Source organism: Trachypithecus francoisi, unplaced genomic scaffold, assembly GCF_009764315.1.
Source record: "Trachypithecus francoisi isolate TF-2019V2 unplaced genomic scaffold, Tfra_2.0 Lachesis_group18, whole genome shotgun sequence".
NCBI lineage: Eukaryota > Metazoa > Chordata > Mammalia > Primates > Cercopithecidae > Trachypithecus > Trachypithecus francoisi.
In genome coordinates this window covers 69,027,659-69,050,087 of record NW_022681463.1, presented here as the reverse complement: position 1 = coordinate 69,050,087, position 22,429 = coordinate 69,027,659, and the positions used below count along the sequence as shown (strand labels likewise).

The window sequence follows — 22,429 nt, the reverse complement described above, 5'->3', positions numbered from 1 at the left end:
GGTATGTCTTTCTCAGCAGTGTGAGAACAGACTAATACAGTAAATTGGTACCAGAGAGAGTGGAGTGGTGCTGTAAAGATATCCAAAAATGTGGAAGCAACTTTGGAACTGGGTAACAGGCAGTGGCTATAACAGTTTGGAGGGCTCAGAAGAAGACAGGAAAATGTGGGAAAGTTTGGAACTTCCTAGAGACTTGTTGGTTTTGACCAACACACTGACCAGAGATATGGACAATGAAGTCCAGGCTGAGGTGGTCTCAGATGGAGATGAGGAACTTCCTAGGAATTGGAACAAAGGTGACTCTTGGTATGCTTTAGCAAAGAGACTGGCAGCATTTTGCCCCTGCCCTAGAGATCTGTGGAACTTCGAACTTGAGAGAGATTATTTAAAGTATCTGGTGGAAGAAATTTCTAAGCAGCAAAGCATTTAAAAGATGACCAAGTATAAAAGTTTGGAAAATTTGCAGCCTGACAATGCAGAAGAAAAATACATTTTCTGGGGAGAAATTCAAGCCAGTTGCAGAAATTTGCGTAACAAGGAGCCAAATGCTAACCAGCAAGACAATGGGGAAATGTCAGAGACCTTCATGGCAGCGCCTCCCGTCACAGCCACAGAGGCATAAGAGGGAAAAATGGTTTCCTGAGCCGATCCAGGGCCTCCCTGCTGTGTGCAACCTCAGGACTTGGTGCCCTGCATCCCAGCCACTCCGGCTGGGGCTAAAAGGGACCAAGGTACAGCTCAGGGTGTTGCTTCAGAGGCTGCAAGTCTCAGGCCTTGGCAGCTTCCAGGTGGTGTTGAGCCTGCAGGTGCACAGAAGTCAAGAATTGAGGTTTGAGAACCCCTGTCTAGATTTCAGAGGATGTATGGAAATGCCTGGATATCCGGGTAGAAGTTTGCTGCAGGGACAGAGCCCTCATGGATAACCTCTGCTAGGGCAGTGCAGAAGGGAAACGTGAGGTCAGAGCCCCCACATAGAGTCCCCACTGGGGCACTGGCCAGTGGAGCTGTGAGAAGAGGGCCACTGTCCTCCAGACTCAAGAATGGTAGATCCATCAACAGCTTGCACCATGCACCTAGAAAAGCTTCTGACACTCAATGCCAGCCTGTGAAAGCAGCCAGGTCGGGGGCTGTACCCTGCAAAGCCACAGGGGAGAAGCTACTCAAGTCCACGGGAGCCCACCTCTTGCATCAGCGTGACCTGGACGTGAGACATGGAATCAAAGAAGATCATTTTGGAACTTTAAGGTTTAATGACTGGTTAAGTTTTAATGACACTTTCATACATGAGACAATACAGATAGGAATTCAGCTATGAAGTGGGAAAAATGCAGTCACAATGTAAAAAAAAAAAATGCTAACTTAAAAACCTCAAAAAGGCTTAAACATTTTGAACCCAGTATTTGGCAGGGCTGAAGGTACATTATAAGATTTAAATCCTATTGGATTTTGGACTTGCATGGGGTCTGTGGCCCCTTTGTTTTGGTCAATTTCTCCCATTTGGAGTGGGTGTATTTGTCCAATGCCTGTACCCCCACTGTATCTAGAAAATAAATAACTTGCTTTTGATTTTCCAGGCTGATAGGAAGAAGGGACTTGCCTTGTCTCAGATGAGACCTTGGACATGTACTTTTGGGTTAGTGCTGGAGTAAGTTGAGAGTTTGGGGACTGTTGGAAAGGTATGATTATATTTTGAAATGTGAGGAAATGAGATTTGGGCAGGGATGGAATTATATGGTCTGGCTGTGTCCCCAACCAAATCTCATCTTGAATTGTAGTTCCCATAATCCCCATGTGTCATGGGAGGGACACGGTGGGAGGTAATTGAATCATGGGGGCAGTTACCTTCATGCTGTTCTTGTGATAGTGAGTGAGTTCTCATGAGTTCTGGTGGTTTTATTTATTTATTTTTATTTTATTTTTTTCTTTGCCTTCTACTTTTATTTTTTATTTATTTATTTTTTATTATACTTTAAGTTCTAGGGTACATGTGCATAACGTTTATATCATGTATAACTCCCCAATGCAATCCCTCCCTCCTCCCCGCTCCCCATGATAGGCCCCAGTGTGTGATGTTCCCCTTCCCGAGTCCAAGTGATCTCATTGTTCAGTTCCCACCTATGAGTGAGAACATGCGGTGTTTGGTTTTCTCTTCTTGTGATAGTTTGCTAAGAATGATGGTTTCCAGCTGCATCCATGTCCCTCAAAGGACGCAAACTCATCCTTTTTGATGGCTGCATAGTATTCCATGGTGTATATGTGCCACATTTTCTTAATCCAGTCTGTCACAGATGGACATTTGGGTTGATTCCAAGTCTTTGCTATTGTGAATAGTGCCGCAATAAACATACGTGTGCATGTGTCTTTGTAGTAGAGTAATTTATAATCCTTTGGGTATATACCCAGTAGTGGGATGGCTGGGTCATATGGTACATCTAGTTCTAGATCCTTGAGGAATCGCCATACTGTTTTCCATAATGGTTGAACTAGTTTACAATCCCACCAACAGTGTAAAAGTGTTCCTATTTCTCCACATCCTCTCCAACACCCGTTGTTTCCTGACTTCTTAATGATTGCCATTCTAACTGGTGTGAGATGGTATCTCATTGTGGTTTTGATTTGCATTTCTCTGATGGCGAGTGATGATGAGCATTTTTTCATGTGTCTGTTGGCTGTACGGATGTCTTCTTTTGAGAAATGTCTGTTCATATCCTTTCCCCACTTTTTGATGGGGTTGTTTGTTTTTTTCTTGTATATTTGTTTGAGTTCTTTGTAGATTCTGGATATTAGCCCTTTGTCAGATGAGTAGGTTGCAAAAATTTTCTCCCATTCTGTAGGTTGCCTGTTCACTCTGATGGTAGTTTCTTTTGCTGTGCAAAAGCTCTTTAGTTTAATTAGATCCCATTTGTCAATTTTGGCTTTTGCTGCCATTGCTTTTGGTGTTTTAGACATGAAGTCCTTGCCCATGCCTATGTCCTGAATGGTACTACCTAGATTTTCTTCTAGGGTTTTTATGGTATTAGGTCTAACATTTAAGTCTCTAATCCATCTTGAATTAATTTTCGTATAAGGGGTAAGGAAAGGATCCAGTTTCAGCTTTCTACTTATGGCTAGCCAATTTTCCCAGCACCATTTATTAAATAGGGAATCCTTTCCCGTTTCTTGTTTCTCTCAGGTTTGTCAAAGATCAGATGGCTGTAGAGATCTGGTGGTTTCATAAGAGGCTTTTCCCCTTTTGCTTGACACTTCTCTTTCCTGCCACCATGTGAAGAAGGATGTGTTTGCTTCTACTTCTGCCATGATTGTAAGTTTCGTGGGGCCTCCTCAGCCATGCTGAGCTGTGAGTCAATTAAATCTCTTTCCATTATAAATTACCTAGTCTCAAGATTCTGTGTAGTACAAAATTAGCAGTGTGAGAACAGATTAATACACTCAGCAATAGATAACTGATACAGTATATATCTGTCTTTTAACCACCTATTGAGTGCAATTTGGGATGTTGACATATATTTGTTTAATTATTTGAAATAGCCTTTTTTTTTTTTTTTTTTTTTTTTTTTGAGATGGACTCTCGCTCTGTTGCCCAGGCTGGAGTACAGTGGCATGATCTCAGCTCACTGCAACCTCTGCCTCCTGGGTTCAAGTGTTTCTTCTGCCTCAGCCTCCCAAGTAGCTGGGACTATAGGCAAGCACCACGATGCTTGGCTAATTTTTGCATTTTTAGTAGAGACAGGGTTTCACCATATTGGCAAGGATGGTCTCAAACTTGTGACTTTGTGATCCACCCACCTCAGCCTCCCAAAGTGCTGGAATTACAGGCATGAGCCACAGCACCTGGCCCAATGGCCACTTAAAAAAAAAAATCAGAGAGGAATAAAGAGAAGCAAGAGGCAGTCTAGCATAATGTATTCCAGCACTGGAATTATAGTGCCTACAATTAGAGTCTGGAATTTGACTGCCTAGGGTCTAATCCTGGCTCTGCCAATTACTAGCAAATTAACAACAGACACTTTGTCATCTCCTAAACAGAGATGATAATGGTAACCACCTAATTAGAAGTATTGTAAAGATTAAATTAGTTAGTATATATAAAGAATTTAGTCCAATGTCCAGCCTATAACAAATCCCAAATAAATCCCATTTAAGTGTTAGCCATTCCTAGCAGTTACATATTTTCATATATATTCTGTATTTTGTTGCTTTCTCTTTTTAAAATTGCATGAAGACATATAGGGTTTCTTTATTTTTATACCTTGTATCAGTCAAGATTCTGTATAGTACAATATTAGGAAACCAAATAAAGACTGATTTAAAGAAGACGGAATTGTCTTAACTCACTTAATAAGAGGTCTGAACAGGGCAAGATCTGCAGTTGGTCAATATATCCTTTCAGTAATGCCATCAAACACCAAGTTCTATCCAGCTCTTAGATTTGCAAATATTGGTAGCAAAGTGGCTAAGTAATCCCAAGCATCATATCCAGATATGGCAAAGTCTAGAGGAAGAAGGGATTATCTCCTCCTTTTAGGTACCCGATACAGAAACAAATACATGGCAATATAATTGTACTGGAATGAATGTTTGAACATCCACCACAATGCCCACTGAACACTTTCAAGCATACACATTTTGTTTCTGGTAATATGCCCTGTTTTATCGATAGTTCTGATTTCGGCTGGGTGCGGTAGTTTGCGCCTTTAAGCCTATCACTCTGGGAGGCCAAGGTGGGTGGATAGATTGAGCCCAGGAGCTCAAGACCAGCCTGGACAACATGGCAAAACCCTGTCTCTACAAAAAAAAATTACAAAAAATTATCTGGGCATGGTGGCACGTGCCTGTAGTCCCAGCTACTCACGAGGCTGAGGTAGGAGGATCACCTGAGGCTGGGAGGTCATGACTTCAGTGAGCTGTCATAGCACCACAGCACTCCAGCCTGGGCAACAGAGTGAGACCCTATCTCAAAAAAAAAAAAAAAAGAAAAAAGAAATTCATCTTCTACAAACCAATTTGTACTTCAGTACAGAGTATCATCAACATCCGATTATAATTAATAACAAAGATGACCAGTTGGATATAAGATACTGCTTCAAGCTTTTGCAAAAGTCAATAATGCCACTAAGGTTATTTAATCATCCAGTGTTTTATTCACTTGGGCCTTGTAGGTGTTACAAGTAATTTTATATGGAACTCCCCAAATAGTGAAAAATGTAGATTGTCTCTGAACAACTGCAGGCTTTAAAATTGCTAATATTTTCTATACTTTTTAAATAAAGATCTCCTTTATTTGAACTCTTATAGCATTTATAATCTATACTATATGACTATCTTCTGTCTTGCAGAGTTTCTATTTATGTCACTTGTGTATGAGTCTTGTCTTCCAACCATATTTGTCTTTTACTTCAAGGCAGAGGTTGTGTTTCATACTTCTTTTGTTTTGCTGCTGCAACTTGGACAGAGCTTAGCACAGAGCAGGTGCTCAGTAAGCACTTATCAGTCAGTGTTCTCCAAGTCATCCAGTGACGACTCCTAGAATAGTATATATATTGAGTGTTACTATGTGTGTGAGAGAGAACAGAGTGCATGCCTATAGTAGGCTGAATGATGATCCCAAAGATATAAGGTTCTAATCCCTAGAAACTATAAACATTACCTTATGTAGAAGAAGGGTCTTTGCAGATGTGATTAAGAATCTTGAGATGGGGAGATTATCCTGGATTATCCAGTGAGCCGTAAATGTCATTATGTGTCCTTATAAGAGAGAAGCAGAGGGAGATCTCTCTCTCTCTCTCTCTCTCTCACACACATACACACACTTGCGCACATGTGCACATGCACACACACACACACACACACACAGAAAGAGAGAGAGAGAGAGACATTGAGAGAGAGAGAGGACGATGTGAAGGAGCAGAGAAAAATTTGAAGATGGAGTGAATGAAGTGATAAAGCCACAAACCAAAGAGTGTCAGAAACTGGAAAAGGCAGAGAATAGATTCTGCCCTGGAGCATCTGGAGGGAGCACAGCTCTGCCAGTACCTTGATTTCAGCCTGGTGACACTGATTTAGGACTTCTTGCCTCCAGAGCTGTAAGAGAATACATTTCAGTTGTTTTAAGCCACAAAATTTGTAATAATTTGTTAGAGCAGACACAGGAATCCTAACACAATGACAATCAACAACATATTTTATTATTGGGAGGTTTAAGAATCAAGCATCTGGGGTCTTCTGGAGCCCTGTCTGTCTTCCAATTCCAACCTAATGGCACTATTACAAGTCAATCCCACTGTAGACTGTATAAAGGAAGCCACTCTGCAACACCTTTCAACACATGTTATCAGTCATATTGAGTTATTTCTCAAGGAGGCTCAATAATATCTAGACCAACAGGCATTTCCACCCACTGCTCTACTAATGCCATATAGGTTGGTTTCTTCCTCTCAAATTCTTTGATCTCTTAGCTGACTATAGGCTTTAGTGGTGCCCTGTGTGATGACAGCAGGGTTTTGGATATAGTAAGTAGGAGGCACTTTCGGTGTCTAATAGGAAACCAAAGGATCTATGGAATTGACCCATTGGTAAAGTGAGATTGCCTTCAAACCCACAAGAAAACTCTGCTAGCTTCCTAAATAAAATTTGCTTTCATTTTCAAATTAAGAAGAATATAGAAATGCCCTAGTTTCAATAAAACCTGAGTTGAACACAACTTCCTGCCTATAAAATGCCAATCGAATGAAAGCTGAAGATGGAATGTGGCTATACAGGGATGGTATGCCATTCCTCTGCTCACACCTGGACAGAGCATCTTTGTGTCCAGGTCACTCTAGAACCAGTTGGGGGCCTAGGGGCACTGGAGATAGATGCAAGGGCTTTACTCTTTTTCAACCACTTTTAAAAAATGGTTTCTTCGTTTTGTTTTGTTTTGTTTTGAAAACCAGGAAAGCAGTCTGCCTTTCCAAGGTCATTAGCTCCATCACAGGCCTCTTCTTTCACAACCATATTGTTTTGTTTTCTCTAACCTGGAAGACAACTCAACCACAAATGTAATGTTTATCTTTCAAAATAGCAGTTGAAAAAAAAAGTACAGGATGTGTGAGACTAAAAACACTCTTTTGGCTTCCTCTACTTTTTTTGTGACTTTCCTCGGGTTCCTCCCTGAGGGAGAGCCTGCTATATATAAGTAATGTTCTTCGTTTGGCTTAGTGGTGCCCTCAATGAGAGCAGCGTCACCTCAGGAACACAACCTTGTCTGCTCTGTATCTGTTGGCAGGCACGGGGTGAACTGCAGTTTAGCAATGATTTCTCACTACCTTGTCTTCCTCATTATTTAATGACTCCAAGTGTATGCATCTTGACTTCTCTCCACAGTTGTTTGAAAATACCATTTGATCATGGACACCAGAGTTTCTGAAATACCAGCTTTCCCTTGGGTACTCTATAAGAAAAACTTCTTAGAAATCTGTCTTCAACCAACTGAGCTGTTTATTTTCTTCTTGGGTGCATTCCACTAGACAACAGGATTTATTAGTTCACATTCCTGTTTCACAGAACGACTTGTTCTTAATGACATGTGTCCTTTCTTCTACTTCCCATACCCCACGCCCTCTCTGCCCAATTTCTCTCTTCCTTTATGTCTGTATCTTTGCACAGTCTTCCGCAACCACCCACTCACTTGCCATTAACAAGGAACCTTTTTCACCTCCATAATGATGAAGGTGATTTTTATAAAGTGCATAGGTAATGTGGCAAAAGACTTTTAAACACTGAATGGAATTGCTTCTGATTAAATGCCATTAAGACTCCTTGTTTGCAGTATACATGTGTTTGTTTCTGTTATACACAGTCCAATTCTTCATAAAACTAACGCTAGGGGCCTGGCGTGGTGGCTCATGCCTGTAATTCCAGCACTTTGAGAGGCAGAAGTGGGCGGATCACCCGAGGTCAGGAGTCTGAGCCTGGCCAACATGGTGAAACCCTGTCTCTGCTAAAAATACAGAAATTAGCCAGGCGTGGTGGTGAGTGCCTGTGATCCCAGCTACTTGGGAGGCTGAGGCAGGAGAATTGCTTGAACCCAGGGGGCGGAGGTTGCAGTGAGCCAAGATCACGCCATTATACTCCAGCCTGGGCAATAGAGTAAGGCTCCATCAGCCTCAAAACAAAAAACAAAAAACATCAAAACTAACTCTGGTATCTCAGAATGATAATTATGCAATTTCTTGGTAATGACTATAACGCAATGCTTTATTATGCCTCCAAGAGTATCCTTTTTCCTTGCAAAACATAATTAGTTTCACTTTCAGAAAGAGATGAATATCAAAGTTTAAAAACGGATCAAGCCAAAAAAAGGAAAAACTAGTTAAGATATATATGAAACAGCAGGCTCCATCAATAGTATGACCCACAGTACTAAAAACAAAGGCATTAAGAGTCAAGTGGGACAAATGCTAATAGCGCATAGCTACACCGAGGTATTGTTCCCCTCATTCAGTGACTCACTGGACTTTAACTGAGACTAGACTACTTGAAGAAGTTCCTGACTGTATGGTTATTTCTTGAACCACTAGCAATTTTTGTTTCTTGTCTGTTGAGTAGAGGTTTATTTGCAGTTCCATGTAATTTTATTGTCTTAGGGAATGTCTTAATTGTGTTTGTTCCTCTAATCCTTTTATGTCTAAAAAACGGCCCCCCAAGCGTTTAGAAAGGGAAAGGAGGTACTATTTTCTATTCCTTTGCTGTTTTCACTGGTGAAACCAAAAGCAGACTACTTCCTTAGTATATCTTTCAGTATCTGATCAGATTCTCTTTTATACTTTTTTCCCCCTCTGTGTGTGGTCTCTTAAAGCAAATGGCAGTTAAACACGCTATTTCTGCTTTAGGTCATGCACTTTCTCTAAGATGGAATTTACAGGCCTTTTATACTGTGTGATCAACCAAATCCAAGAATATCCTAAGGAGAAACTTCTATGTTTCTCCCTACATATAAATATGCTATATTTATGTAATATACTATATTACATATAATATAGCATGCTTAACATGCTGAATTTCCCTTGGTCTTCCAAAGGTGTATCTTGACACTGTTTTTATTTTTATCTGTCTAAAACATCCTCTAAAGAAAACTTTAAAAATTCAAAAAGGAGTTTTTATGTAAATATTTGTATCTTTGTTCTCTGGAATTTTAGTAAATCAAACTTTTCCTCCCTTTTCTGACAATAAGCCAGAGGAAAAGTAGGTGAAAGATTATACAGAAGCAGTCTTTTTAGATACTTTCTGACTCAAAGTACAAATTTCTCTTGGGTATAAGTTCTTACTGTAATTCAATGATTCCAAGCACAAGGAAGTTGATTATACCAGATTCAAAGTAAAAATCTTCCCAGCACTTTGGAAGGCCAAGGTGGGTCGATCACCTGAGGTCAGGAGTTCAAGATCAGCCTGACCAACATGGCGAAACCCTGTCTCTACAGAAAACACAAAAAATTAGCCAGGCGTAGTGGTGCACACCTGTAGTCCCAGCTATTTGGGAGGCTGAGGCAGGAGAATCACTTGAACCCAGGAGGCAGAGGTTGCAATGAGCCGAGATAGTGCCACTGTAGTCCATCCTGGGCAAGAAGACCAAGACTCCATCTAAAACAAACAAAGTAAAAATCCAAGTAGATTTCTCTTGTTTTGGTGGACTTGTTTGCATTTCTCATATTCTTCTCTTTTTGAGATGGAGTCTCGCTCTGTCGACCAGGCTGGAGTGCAGTGGCGCAGTCTCAGCTCACTGCTGGCGCAATCTCAGCTCCCGGGTTCAAGCGATTCTGCTGTCTCAGCCTCCCAAGTAGCTTTGACTACAGATGTGTGCCACCGCGCCCAGCTAATTTTTTTATTTTTAGTAGAGACGGGGTTTCACCATATTGGCTAAGCTGGTTTACAACTCCTGACCTCGTGATCTGCCCATTTCAGCCTCCCAAAGTGCTGGGATTACAGGTGTGAGCCACCACTCCCAGCCCATGCATTTCTCATGTTCTTTCACAAGTTGGTTAAACTGGCCTGGAACCCAGGCAGATTTGGAAATAAAATAACCCCCTTTGAATTGAAGTGTACTGAAGGAAGCCATCTGTAATGGGAGGGGTCTCAAACATACTTCTTTCAGGCCTCATTTTGTTCCAGGCATGGGTCACCCAGCACAGTTCATTTCATATACTTTCATCCCACCTGGAGCTCCTTTGGTTATAACCTCCCAATTTGCTTTACAGCTATTACTTCGCTAAGGGGACACATTTGTTTAATAGTCTTTTCTTCAACATCAAAATAAATCTTTAGAAATTTTAAAGTGTTGGGGCAGAACCCAGGAGAACAAATTCATTGCATCAACCCAAAGCGCTTGCAGTTTCCACCAAGTTTGAGAGACGCACCTTTCAAGTACAGGCACTACCCCCGCATACCCTAGGAAATGATTCAAGGAGTCCGGACTCACTGTGCCAGTCGCTTCTAAGGATTTGTCAATAACTCATTGTGAGGACTTTCCTGGTCTATGTGTCTACTAAAGGCTGGGAATATGGGGGATGGGTTTAGCTAGGCATAGTCTATCACGCTAGACTAGGAAATGATCCCAGAGTTAATAGAAAACAGTCTCCTCAAAGTATCTACGGCTAGGTTGCATACCACCCAGAAGCCAGGAAGACTAAATGTAGGATAAAGCTCTTACTGTTTCAATCCCATTAATTATGTTGCTTTATGAATGTTTTTCTTACTTAATAACTATTGCCAGATGCAATGTGTCTTGGGGTCCCAAGTTGGAAAGATCACTTTAGTATCTGACCACCTATAGCTGCCATTGACCACAGCTCTTCTGGAGATAAAAATAGTTCAAGTTTTCCTTGATTTTTTGGGTATTTTTGTTAAATGATCATAAGAAAAATAATTTTGTTGTGGCTCAAAAAAAAAAAAAAAACTAAGTCTGTCTAAATAAGCATGACCTTCCCATTAGACTGGGTTGCAATCTGTCCTTGGACTAGGCAGAAAAGGAACTATCAGAAGTTATCTTAAATGTTTTTTTTGTTTGTTTGTTTTGTTTTTTTTTCCAGTTCTTTGATTCTATTAGCCAGAACATTGTTTGAACACAAGGCAAAGTCTTCTGGCTATTAAGTTTGAGAAGATGAGACTTCAAATATACGGTTTTCAGAAATTTGAGTTTCCCATGCCAGGCAAGTTTGTTTTTTGATTTCCTGCCCAGCACTTTTTTTTTCCTACTTTGACTTAGATTTAAACTGCACATATGCCTTAGATATAATAAGTATTTACAAAATACAGTCATCCCTCAGTATCCATGAGGGACTGGTTCCAGGACTCCCCTCAGATACCAAAATCCACAGATGCTCAATTCCCTTATATAAAATGGTATAGTATTTGCATATAACCTACGCACATCCTCCCATATATTTTAAATTATCTCTAGATTACTTATAATACAAAATACATTGTAACTGTTATATAAATTATTACACTGTATTGTTTAGAAAACCGTGACAAGAAAAAAGGTGTGTACATGTTCAGTACAGGCACAACCATCCTTTTTTTTTTTCCAAATATTTTTGACCCATTGGTTGAATCTACGGATGCAAAACCCACAGATACAGAATACATAGATATGGAGTGCCAACTGTCTAAGATATAATATACAAAAATATTTAGAGATATGGTATATCATGTATACATTTAGAGATGTGGTATATCATATAACCATGGTTAGTCTATCTCAGTCTTTCTCATAAAGTTTCTGGGCAAATTTTTTTTTTTTTAATTATACTTTAAGTTCTAGGGTACATGTGCATAATGTGCAGGTTTGTTACACATGTATACTTGTGCCATGTTGGTGTGCTGCACCCATCAACCCGTCAGCACCCATCAATTCGTCCTTTATATCCGGTATAACTCCCAAGGCAATCTCTCCCCCTCCCCCCTCCCCATAATAGGCCCCGGTGTGTGATGTTCCCCTTCCCGAGTCCAAGTGATCTCATTGTTCAGTTCCCACCTATGAGTGAGAACATGCGGTGTTTGGTTTTCTGTTCTTGCGATAGTTTGCTGAGAATGATAGTTTCCTGCTTCATCCATGTCCCTACAAAGGACGCAAACTCATCCTTTTTTATGGCTGCATAGTATTCCATGGTGTATATGTGCCACATTTTCTTAATCCAGTCTGTCACTGATGGACATTTGGGTTGATTCCAAGTCTTTGTTATTGTGAATAGTGCTGCAGTGAACATATGTGTGCATGTGTCTTTACAGCAGCATGATTTATCATCCTTTGGGTATATACCCAGTAATGGGATGGCTGGGTCATATGGTACTTCTAGTTCTAGATCCTTGAGGAATCGCCATACTGTTTTCCATAATGGTTGAACTAGTTTACAATCCCACCAACAGTGTAAAAGTGTTCCTATTTCTCCACATCCTCTCCAACACCCGTTGTTTCCTGACTTCTTAATGATTGCCATTCTAACCCGTGTGAGATGGTATCTCACTGTGGTTTTGATTTGCATTTCTCTGATGGCCAGCATTTTTTCATGTGTCTGTTGGCTGTATGCATGTCTTCTTTTGAGAAATGTCTGTTCATATCCCTTGCCCACTTTTTGATGGGGTTGTTTGTTTTTTTCTTGTAAATTTGTTTGAGTTCTTTGTAGGTTCTGGATATTAGCCTTTGTCAGATGAGTAGATTGCAAAAATTTTCTCCCATTCTGTAGGTTGTCTGTTCACTCTGATGGTAGTTTCTTTTGCTGTGCAGAAGCTCTTTAGTTTAATTAGATCCCATTTGTAAATTTTGGCTTTTGTTGCCATTGCTTTTGGTGTTTTAGACATGAAGTTCTTGTTCTGGGCAAATTTTTAAACTTAGTTAACAATTAGATTTATCAAATGTCTCCAGGAAATAATGTATATTTTCATATGTTCCACTTATGAAAGTATCCACAGTTTAAAAGATATTTTCAGAGTCTAGGTTAAGTGACAATTTTTACTTTTTTCATTAAAGTGCCATAATGTTAAATAATTCATAACAACTCACATAAAGTTACCATTGCTTTTGTCCCAGCTCTGGGGAAAAGGTTAAAAAAGAAAGAAAGAAAAAAGAAAGAAAAATATTTAGGGATCACATGAGGACTTTAAATTAGATCTTGGGATAATTGATACATCTTTAAAAATCAAGATTAGATGGAGTTTGCCTTCGAGAAACTTTACATGTCCTACTATATATGTGTCAGGTTTACCTCATTTTAGAAAAATGGGGAAAAAAGAAAATGGTACTTTGGAAATTTGGTCAAGCATCTAAGAAACCCACTGAAAGAAATTTCTTCATACTAACTTCATATTCCTCTTTTGTTACAACAAAATTTGCTACATGCTTTCTCTATCTTAATTAGAGCAATGATTTTGATAAAGATAATAAGCAAGGCAGATTCCTACACTAAACGCTGAACAGAACAGAGTGGAGACAGTACATGACAGATATAAGGTTGGCTTGGTGCGATGTCACCAGGCAGGTAATGGAGGGCCTTAAGAAACATACAGAGGAGTTTAGATCACACACACACACACACGTACGCACGCACGCACACACACCCCCCGCCACATATTTATTATATATGCAATGTGTATATATATATATACACACATAAATGCAATCATGATAAATATTAGTGTCCCCTCCTACAATCCATGTTGTCAAAACAATGGCTATGACAACATCAATGCCTTTATGCTATTCGCCTGGAAGTTCAAAGCCTTCCTGGATGAAGCCCAGTAGGACACTTGGTAAGGTTCAACGAAAGGAGGACAGACTTTTACACTGTTCTGCCAGCCTTGGTGCATATGTCTTTTACGTCACTTGACTTATAAACACAAGTACTGTTTATTAGACATTGTTATTAGTAATGCCAGATTTATTTGGTATTCTTTCTTCCAACATAAATGAAAGGCATTAGAATCTTATCTCATTTATCCCCATAAAAAAGGAGAGAAGCTATTTGAACTTCTCTTTCTGCTTCTGGTGTTTCCTCTTTTCCCAGTCACTCAGAAAGCCAGATCAATCTTTATAGAGCAGCCTTTTATTTTAAAAACGGATATTTGCATGGCTGGGTGCAGTGGCTCACGACTGTCTAATCCCAGCACTTTGGGAGGCCGAGGTGGGCAGATCACTTGAGGTCAGGAGTTTGAGAGTGGCCTGGCCAATATGGTGAAACCTCATCTCTACTGAAAATACAAAAATGAGCTGGCATGGTAGCGTGCACCTGTAATCCCAGCTAGTCGGGAGGCTGAGGCAGGAGAATCGCTCGAACCTGGGAGGCAGAGGTTGCAGTGAACTGAGATCACACCACTATACTCCAGCCTGGGCGACAGAGCGAGACTCCATCTCAAAACATAAATAAATAAAATAAAAAACAACAACTGATATTTGCAGAAACTTTCCACAGTCCCTTTGAGGATAAAGTCCATATTACTAATTCTAACAGGACATGCAGCTTTATCGCTCCATCGCCCATCCAGCTGTGTTCCCCACAATTACTCAGCATACACCCTCAGCCTGAGTGGGGCTTCTCTCCTTTTGCCTCAGTCCTCTTTCCTGGTCTCAGTTCTCTTCTTCATGCTCTTCCCTCCACTCAGGCTCTTCTTCCTTTTCCTTTGCCTTCACCTAAACCCTTTCCATTTCTCCAACTAAAATTTCATCTCCTCTGTGAAACCTTACCAGGCTGCTCCAGCTCTTTGTAGACTCCAATATCATGCTGTAAACAGTTGGTTTATTTGCAGAGTATTACCAATGAAAATATGAAGCATGGTGGGGTTCAGACAAGACAAGGGTCTGGGTCTTCTGAGAGGGTTCTATACATTCGACCACCAACCTTTGTGCCATTTCTCTCTCTTTCATTTTAGTTAACATTATGTTTTGAGCACTTTTAGGTTCCCAGCAAACTTGAGCAAGAAAGTACAGAGAGTGTCCATATACCCCGTCTCCACACACATACAACCTCCCCGACTGTCTATAGCCCCCACCAGGCTCATACACTTGTTAAATCAATGAACCTACATTGATACATTCTATGGATTTTGACGAATGGATAATGGCATGTATCACCATTGTAGTATCATGCAGAACAGTTTCACTGTCCTAAAAATCCTCTCCGCTCCTCCTATTCATCCCTTCCTCCCTTGCCACTAACCCTAATCATTTTACTGATCAGTGGTAACCAGTGATCTTTCTACTGTTTCTATAGTTACGCCTTTTCCAAAATGTCATATAGTTGGAATTATACAGTCGGTAGCCTTTTCAGACTGGCTTCTTTGACTTAATAATATGTCTTTACATTTCCTCCATGTCTTTATGGTTTGATGGTTCATTTCTTTTCAGTGCTGAATAATATTTTATTATCTGGATGTACCACAGTTTATCCATTCATCTACTGAAGGATATCTTGGTTGCTTTAACATTTTGGTAATTATGAATAAAGCAGCTATAAACATACATACACAGGGCTTTTTGGTGGACATAAGTTTTCAGGTCCTTGGGGTAAATACCAAGGAGCATAATTGTTGGATTGTATGATAAGAGTGTGTTTAGTTTTGTAAGAAACTGCGGCTGTACCATTTTCCATTTCCATCAGTGATGAATGAGCGTTCCCTTTGCCCAGCATCCTCATCAATAATTGGTGTGGTTGCTGTTGCCAATTTTGGCCATTTTAATAGGTGTTCAGGGTATTTCATTGTAGTTTTAATTTGCAATTCCCTAACGATACACGTAAAGATAGATGTGGAGTATCTTTTCATATGCTTAATTGCCATCTGTGTATGTTCTTTGGTAAGGGGTCTCTTCAGATTCCTTGCCCTTTTTTATTTTTATTTATTTATTTATTTATTTATTTATTTATTTATTTTTTTTGAGAAGGAGTCTCGCTCTGTCGCCTGGGCTGGAGTGCAGTGGCCGGACCTCAGCTCACTGCAAGCTCCGCCTCCCGGGTTTACGCCATTCTCCTGCCTCAGCCTCCCGAGTAGCTGGGACTACAGGGGCCCGCCACCTCGCCCCGCTAGTTTTTGTATTTTTAGTAGAGACGGGGTCTCACCCTGTTAGCCAGGATGGTCTCGATCTCCTGACCTCGTGATCCGCCCGTCTCGGCCTCCCAAAGTGCTGGGATTACAGGCTTGAGCCACCGTGCCTGGCCGTTTTATTTAATTTTGATTTGTATTTATTTATTTGTTTGTTTATTTTTAGGGACTCCTGTGCTCAAATGATTTTCCTGCTTCAGCCTCCCAAGTAGCTGGGATTATAGAATGCACCACTACACCCTGTAAAGAAAAATAATTTTTTAAAATAGAGACAGGGTCTCATTATGTTGCCCAGGCTGGAGTGCAGTGACTATTCATAGGTATGGTCATAATGCACTGCAACCTTGAATTCCTGGACTCAAGCAATCCTCCCGCCTCAGCTTCCTGAGTAGCTGGAACTATAGGCTTGTGACACTGCACTTGGCTTGGTGGCCTATTTTTTAATGAGGTGGTTTGTTTACTTATTGTTGAGTTTAAGGAGTTATTTGTGTATTTTGGATTCAAGTCTTTCATCAGATACATCTTTTGCAAATACTTTCTCCCAGTCTGTGGCTTGTCTTCCCCTTCTTTTGATTTCACTCTTTTTATGGTTTGTGTTTCTCATCTTTTCCTTCTTTTTCCTCCCTCTCTCTTTTTTTTTTGGCAGGGAGGGGCACGGAGTTTCGCTCTTGTTGTCCAGGCTGGAGTGCAATGGCGCAATCTGGACTCACTGAAACCTCTGCCTCCTGGATTCAAACAATTCTACTACTTCAGCCTCCCAAGTAGCTGGAATTACAGGCATGTGCCCCCATGCCCAGCTAATTTTTTGTATTTTCAGTAGAGTCGGGGTTTCTCCATTTTGGTCAGGCTGGTCTTGAACTCCCGACCTTAGGTGATCTGCCTGCCTGGGCCTCCCAAAGTTCTGGGATTATAGGCGTGAGCCACCACGCCCGGCTTCTCTCTCTCTTTCATCAGTGCAAAGCATATCCAGTCTTTTCACAAAGCAAAACAAAAATCCCAAGTGCCACAGCCAGTCAAATCAAAAGAGAGCTGCATTTGTTATTAAGATAATTCCCAAAGGGTCTCGGGATATTATAGAGCCCAAGATTTGAGAAAGAAAAAAAAAAATGCATCTGCTAGTTCAAGGAAAATAATGATAAATTATTTTAAAATTACATTAAAATAAATTTTAAAAATTGAAAAGCATATATAATATTGAAGTAGGAAGTCGGTAAGAAATATAAACAGTGCTTAAGTCTCTGAAGAGGCAAGTCAAAGCCTTCACCTCTCACCTAGAAGAAACACTTCTTTTATGAAAGTTCAGACGAAGCCACAAGATGCCGAGCTAAACTACACATTGGGTTAAGAGAAGAGGCAACAGGAGCACATTTCAAAGGGCATATTCAGTGATGTTGTTTCACCAAGGACCCTATATTTGTGGGGGAAAAAAAGGTTTCCAATCATTCTGTAAAACCACAAGAAATTTCTCTGAATAGGGAATTGTTTCCTTGAGAAAGGACAGAATAAAGATGTAAAGAAGCCAAAAATTAAAAAAAAAAAAAAAATTCCTTGTTGAAGCACATCACACAAATCTATTAATAAAAGATTTTAGAATTCAGTTCCCCACTTCCATTTTTTCCTCCCTCCTTTGGTAAGCATAAAAACAAACATGGTTCCTGGTGATATGCAGAGCTGGAATCAGATTCGTCTTACTCTCTCAAAATCAACATGAAAAAGGAAAACAAAGGTCCTCTAAGACTCCCTTCACATTTGGTAGTTAATAATAACTTATAACTATGTTTTTAACTTTCTTTTGTTGAGTCATGGACTCTCCTCCTCCCTTGCTCCTAAGTTTTCAGGGTCAACGGGCAACCTTTTCTAAATCACAAGACTGTATTTGCTATGTTTGGTTTTGCTCCAGCGTCTTTATTATCCCTGCTGTTGTGCACTACACAGTTCTGTAGACACATGAGATAAAATGGAGAAACAAAACCAGGAGATTATTCCCAGACTGGTTGCCAACTGATTTTAAACTGTTGCTCACTGCAAGTACACAAAATAATGAATGGTCTTTTAATCATGAGTCTTTCAAAATAGAAATCCTGGGGCAGGATTTCTAGTTCTGTCAACCTCATTTGTTCATGCTTTGCCTCAGCTTCCTAGTCTGTTCAGTAGTCTTGTTCACGAAGAATTTTGTTTTCTTTTCTTCTGTAATTCTTTTTTTCCCCTCTGGAGAGGAATGACAGCCAGATTCTTCTCTACCATCTACTGCAAAATGCCTTGAGCATTTTTCTACCATCTTAACACAGAACGAAGTAGAAAGGATGTATATATAATTATTTATAATCCTCCAGCTCTTGCTTCCAGAAACACTTAGTCTTCAATTGCAATATCTCAGGAAACTTATTAAACTAGGGAGCTGGGAGCAGTCGTTAATTTTGAGGAATTAGATAACACTAGATGCTATGAAAGGCCAGTCCATAGAGTCAACTTCACAGAGCTGATGCCTGGACCAGGGAGACCCAGGGAGTTTAAATAAGTTGCTTCAAGTATGGTTAACTACTGTTAAAACTCACCAGAACTGGAGCCCAACTCATCTTCCTCTCGGTTGAGCAGATTTCATTTTGACAGGAATTCCTGAATACCCAAAGCAAACTCAAAGTCTGACCTGGGTTTCTATCTCAGCCCAGGATGTTTCTGAAATACATGAACAGAAGGATTTGGAGATTTTGGGCTGTTTCCTGGGGACTTATGATCTGATGTTCTATGGAGATACCCAACTCTCTCCTTGAGCGGGGCCAAATCCCCAAAGATCTCAGACTCAACCCACTTTTCTCAAAGTTGGTCCAGGGCAGAGCTGACACAGTTGTAACATTCTAGAGCACACCCACAACTGTGGATGAACCAGGACAGAATGGGGTGGAAGAAGGATACAAGGTCACCCATTTGTCCAATGGGGCCGTCTGTTGACAGTCATGAACGCAATAACGACGGGAGCCAGTATTCTCTCTCACATTAGTTGTAAATGAAAGGTCTTCAAAACATGACAATTTTGCTTTATCTTTAATTATTTTTTCATTTTGCAGAAAAATAAAGGGACTCGTCATCGAGTACTTTACCTTGAGTAAAAAATCAGCCAAGTGTGCACGTGGTTTTTTCCAAGTATGCACAAGAATGGAACATTTCGTTTTACGTGTGAGATGTTTGATATACAAATCTGCCAAGAGGCTTCCTCCACATTGGTCTGGGACTAGGCAGAACAGGCCCTGACCTCCCGAGCGAGGGAAGGAAGACCAGGCAGGTCTGAGCCAGGTAAACGCCCTTGGGTGAGGTCCGTGAAAGATAAAGTCAGATCTCAAGAGCAGAGAGCTTTAAATATTTTTGTGCTCCACTGAGTCTGTTCCCTAATAAGTGAGAAAATGAAGATGTGGGTGCACAAAAATTCCACGGCCTTTAAGGCTTGCAGTGGGGACAGGGGGCAGAGAAGCGGCGGTCTGGTGCTGCAAAGGTTAGTCCCTTGTACCCAGAGAACTCAGGAAAGTTCACTCGATTTTGCTACATACCTGCAGCACTGGGCCTGGAGGTAAACTGGTTGGGAGCGAATTCAGAACTGGAAATTCTGGGCGGCCCAGATGGATGCCCATCCCTCTCCCAGGCGCGCCGGGATCCCGCGCCCAGCTGCGGGGCGAGGGCAGGGTCCCGCGCAGCGCCCCGCCTCCGGCCGCTGGCCCCGCCCCCTCCCCGCCTCCGAGAGGGTGCGCGAGCCGTCTCCGCCCTCGCGCGGGAGCTGGGAGGTTGCGAGAGCCCTACCGCAGTAGCCGCCTCTGCCGCCGCGGAGCCTCCCCAACCTCCTCAGCAGCTCGGAGCCGCGCCCGGAGCCCGGCCGTAGAGGCTGCAGTTGCAGCCGGGAGCCCGCAGCCCGCGCCCCGAGCCCGCCGCCGCCCTTCGAGGGCGCCCCAGGCCGCGCCATGGTGAAAGTGACGTTCAACTCCGCTCTGGCCCAGAAGGAAGCCAAGAAGGACGAGCCCAAGAGCGGCGAGGAGGCGCTTATCATCCCCCCCGACGCCGTCGCTGTGGACTGCAAGGTCCGAGGTCGGGGAAGCGGGTGCTGGGCCCGGCCGGGGAGGGCTGCGTGGGCTGGAGCGGCAGTGCGCCCCGAGGTGGCGGGCGCTGGGCTGGCGCCGCGGGGACAAGTCCTCGAGAGAGCCCGGCGTTCCCGTTTCCTGTGGGGCCGCAGCTCCTTTGTAAGGAACTGCGTGTGCTGGAAGCGGTGCCTGACGCGGGGTCGGGGGCTTGGGAGAGGGAACGATTGGCTAATTGTGCCGAGGTCCCGGTCGTTTGTGCAGTCCGGGGAGCGTGCGTGCCGCCAGGACTTGGCTCCTTCGATCTGGGGACCGTCAGCGACAGGCACAACAACAACAACCGAGTTTGGCACTTCCTTCCCAGTATAAATAATGTACCTAAAATGGCTGACATCATTACAAGCCTAAACCTCTGTTGTTTCCTACTTTCGTTTCTAGGCTTGAACAGCACTTGGACTAAGTCCAGCAACTGTAAGCGTCTTAATTTTAAAAGTGTTTCTTTACCTCCTTTTTCCACGGCCCTTCGGTAGTGGCAGGTGAACTTCACCTGGAGAGGGACGAAGGGACACTCCGCCCGAAGTAGGTTTGGGCTGTCTCTTGCCATTACTGGTAGAGGCCAGTAATGACTATGTGGATGTTAGTGAAAAACGAATAGTTGGCATTTAAATTATATCAGCGTCTTTATGAGGACTCCTGCTGCGTGAAACTAAACATAAGAAATTTGCCCCCGGGTCACTAATAAAATTCTCCTTCGTTTTACAAAATCTCCCTTTAATCCTAGGAAAATACATGAAGTGGGGCTGTTATTGTGTTGACTTTTAGTAGGTTACGATCATATTTACTTAAATATGACTGTAATTGTCTCATAAGTTAAAAAAGCCCACAGCCTCTTACCGAGATCCTTTTTAGGCTGCAAAAATTAGAAATTAAGTGTAAAGTTATGTTGCTTATCTTTTTTGTTGTCGTTAGCATTTTTCAAGACCTGTTATCAGTAGGGTAAATTTAGTTTTAACTTAAATCGGTGTGCCACGTATGAATAATAGGAGTTTTAATATGGACGAATAAAAATTATTACTGAAAAATAGGCCACTAATAATACTGTAAAAAATTCACAGTATAATGGTAATCTAGACATATTATAATTTATTATATTCTGAATATAATCTTTATAATGGTAATCTTACTTTCTGAAATGTGCTGATAAAAACAGACACGTCAGGGGTTGATTTCGAAATGACTTGCCTTGCCTTGAAATAGGAACAGTGAACTGATTCCCTAAAAGGATTAAAGGTTTTGGTTTTCCGTATTGGCATTGTTTTCCTGAAGCCATTGCAAACAATCTTGGTCTTTAAAGAAAATGTTTGGAATGTACAGACGAAAATTCTAGTAGCAAATTATTATGTTAGCTCTTTGTTTATACATTTATTGTATCTAAAATAGATTGAGAGTCAAGTACCCAGTCACAACGATCTAAAATATATGTAGTCTTAATGCTATCACATATATTTATACATTTAAAAATCCTATTAACAAATATAACTGCTCCCATTTAGAAAGAGAGAGAGTGAGCAAGCATTGGATGATGTCACTTCAGACAGCTTTTCTCTGTTCCGCTGTAGTGGAGATTTGAAACTCTGGACAAACATCAGAATTACATTTGCTGAGCACCATTAAATCTGACTTCTGACAATTTTTGTCATTTCTGAAATAGTGACTCTGCCACATTCTCAAAATTGCTCACGAGTTCACCATATTTAAATTTTGTGGTTATTGCAGCTATATGTAATCATTGGTAGCTCCGTGTTTTGTTTTCCATTTTTTATTTTCTCAGATCCTCCATATCCAAAGAAAAATACTGCTGGGACTAAAGGTTGAGGGCCAGAGTCATCTTTGTAAACCACCCAGCAGTCACAGATGAGTTGGTAGATACAAAATGACTAATTCTCTTTCCAGCTATAAGCTGAAAAACTTCTTTAGGGGATGACAAAATATTTCTTTACATTGAAAGTAGAAGCCTTTAATCAGTCGCTTAACGGGAAAAGGAAAACCTTAATGACAGACTTTTGTGAAAGAAGTTCTGATCTTTTCATTTCAGAGCTTGGGCAGTGATTACATAATGTTCTCTGGCTCCTTGCGGGTGACTCTGTGGCAGCCACCTTGTCTGACTGCCTGGACTGGGAACACAATCAGCCTTAATGTGTTTTGCCGAGGGCATTTCCTTTGCCTGCTTGGTTGAAAGAATCAAACCAAGCTAGTTAATGGCCCAGAACTCCTGAACAAGAGTTTTTCTTATCTTTAACCCT

At 41.3% G+C, this 22,429-nt stretch overlaps 1 protein-coding gene across 1 annotated transcript in view; it reads left to right on the top strand.

Moving 5' to 3' along the window:
• The first annotated feature begins 19,794 nt into the window (after positions 1–19,794).
• Positions 19,795–22,429, top strand: part of ITM2B (integral membrane protein 2B) — a 28,872-nt gene continuing 26,237 nt past the window's right edge. Inside the window, exon 1 of the mRNA XM_033176911.1 lies at positions 19,795–20,129. Coding sequence (XP_033032802.1) covers positions 20,013–20,129 — 117 coding nt within the window. The 5' untranslated portion in view covers positions 19,795–20,012. The remainder of the gene's footprint in view (positions 20,130–22,429) is intronic.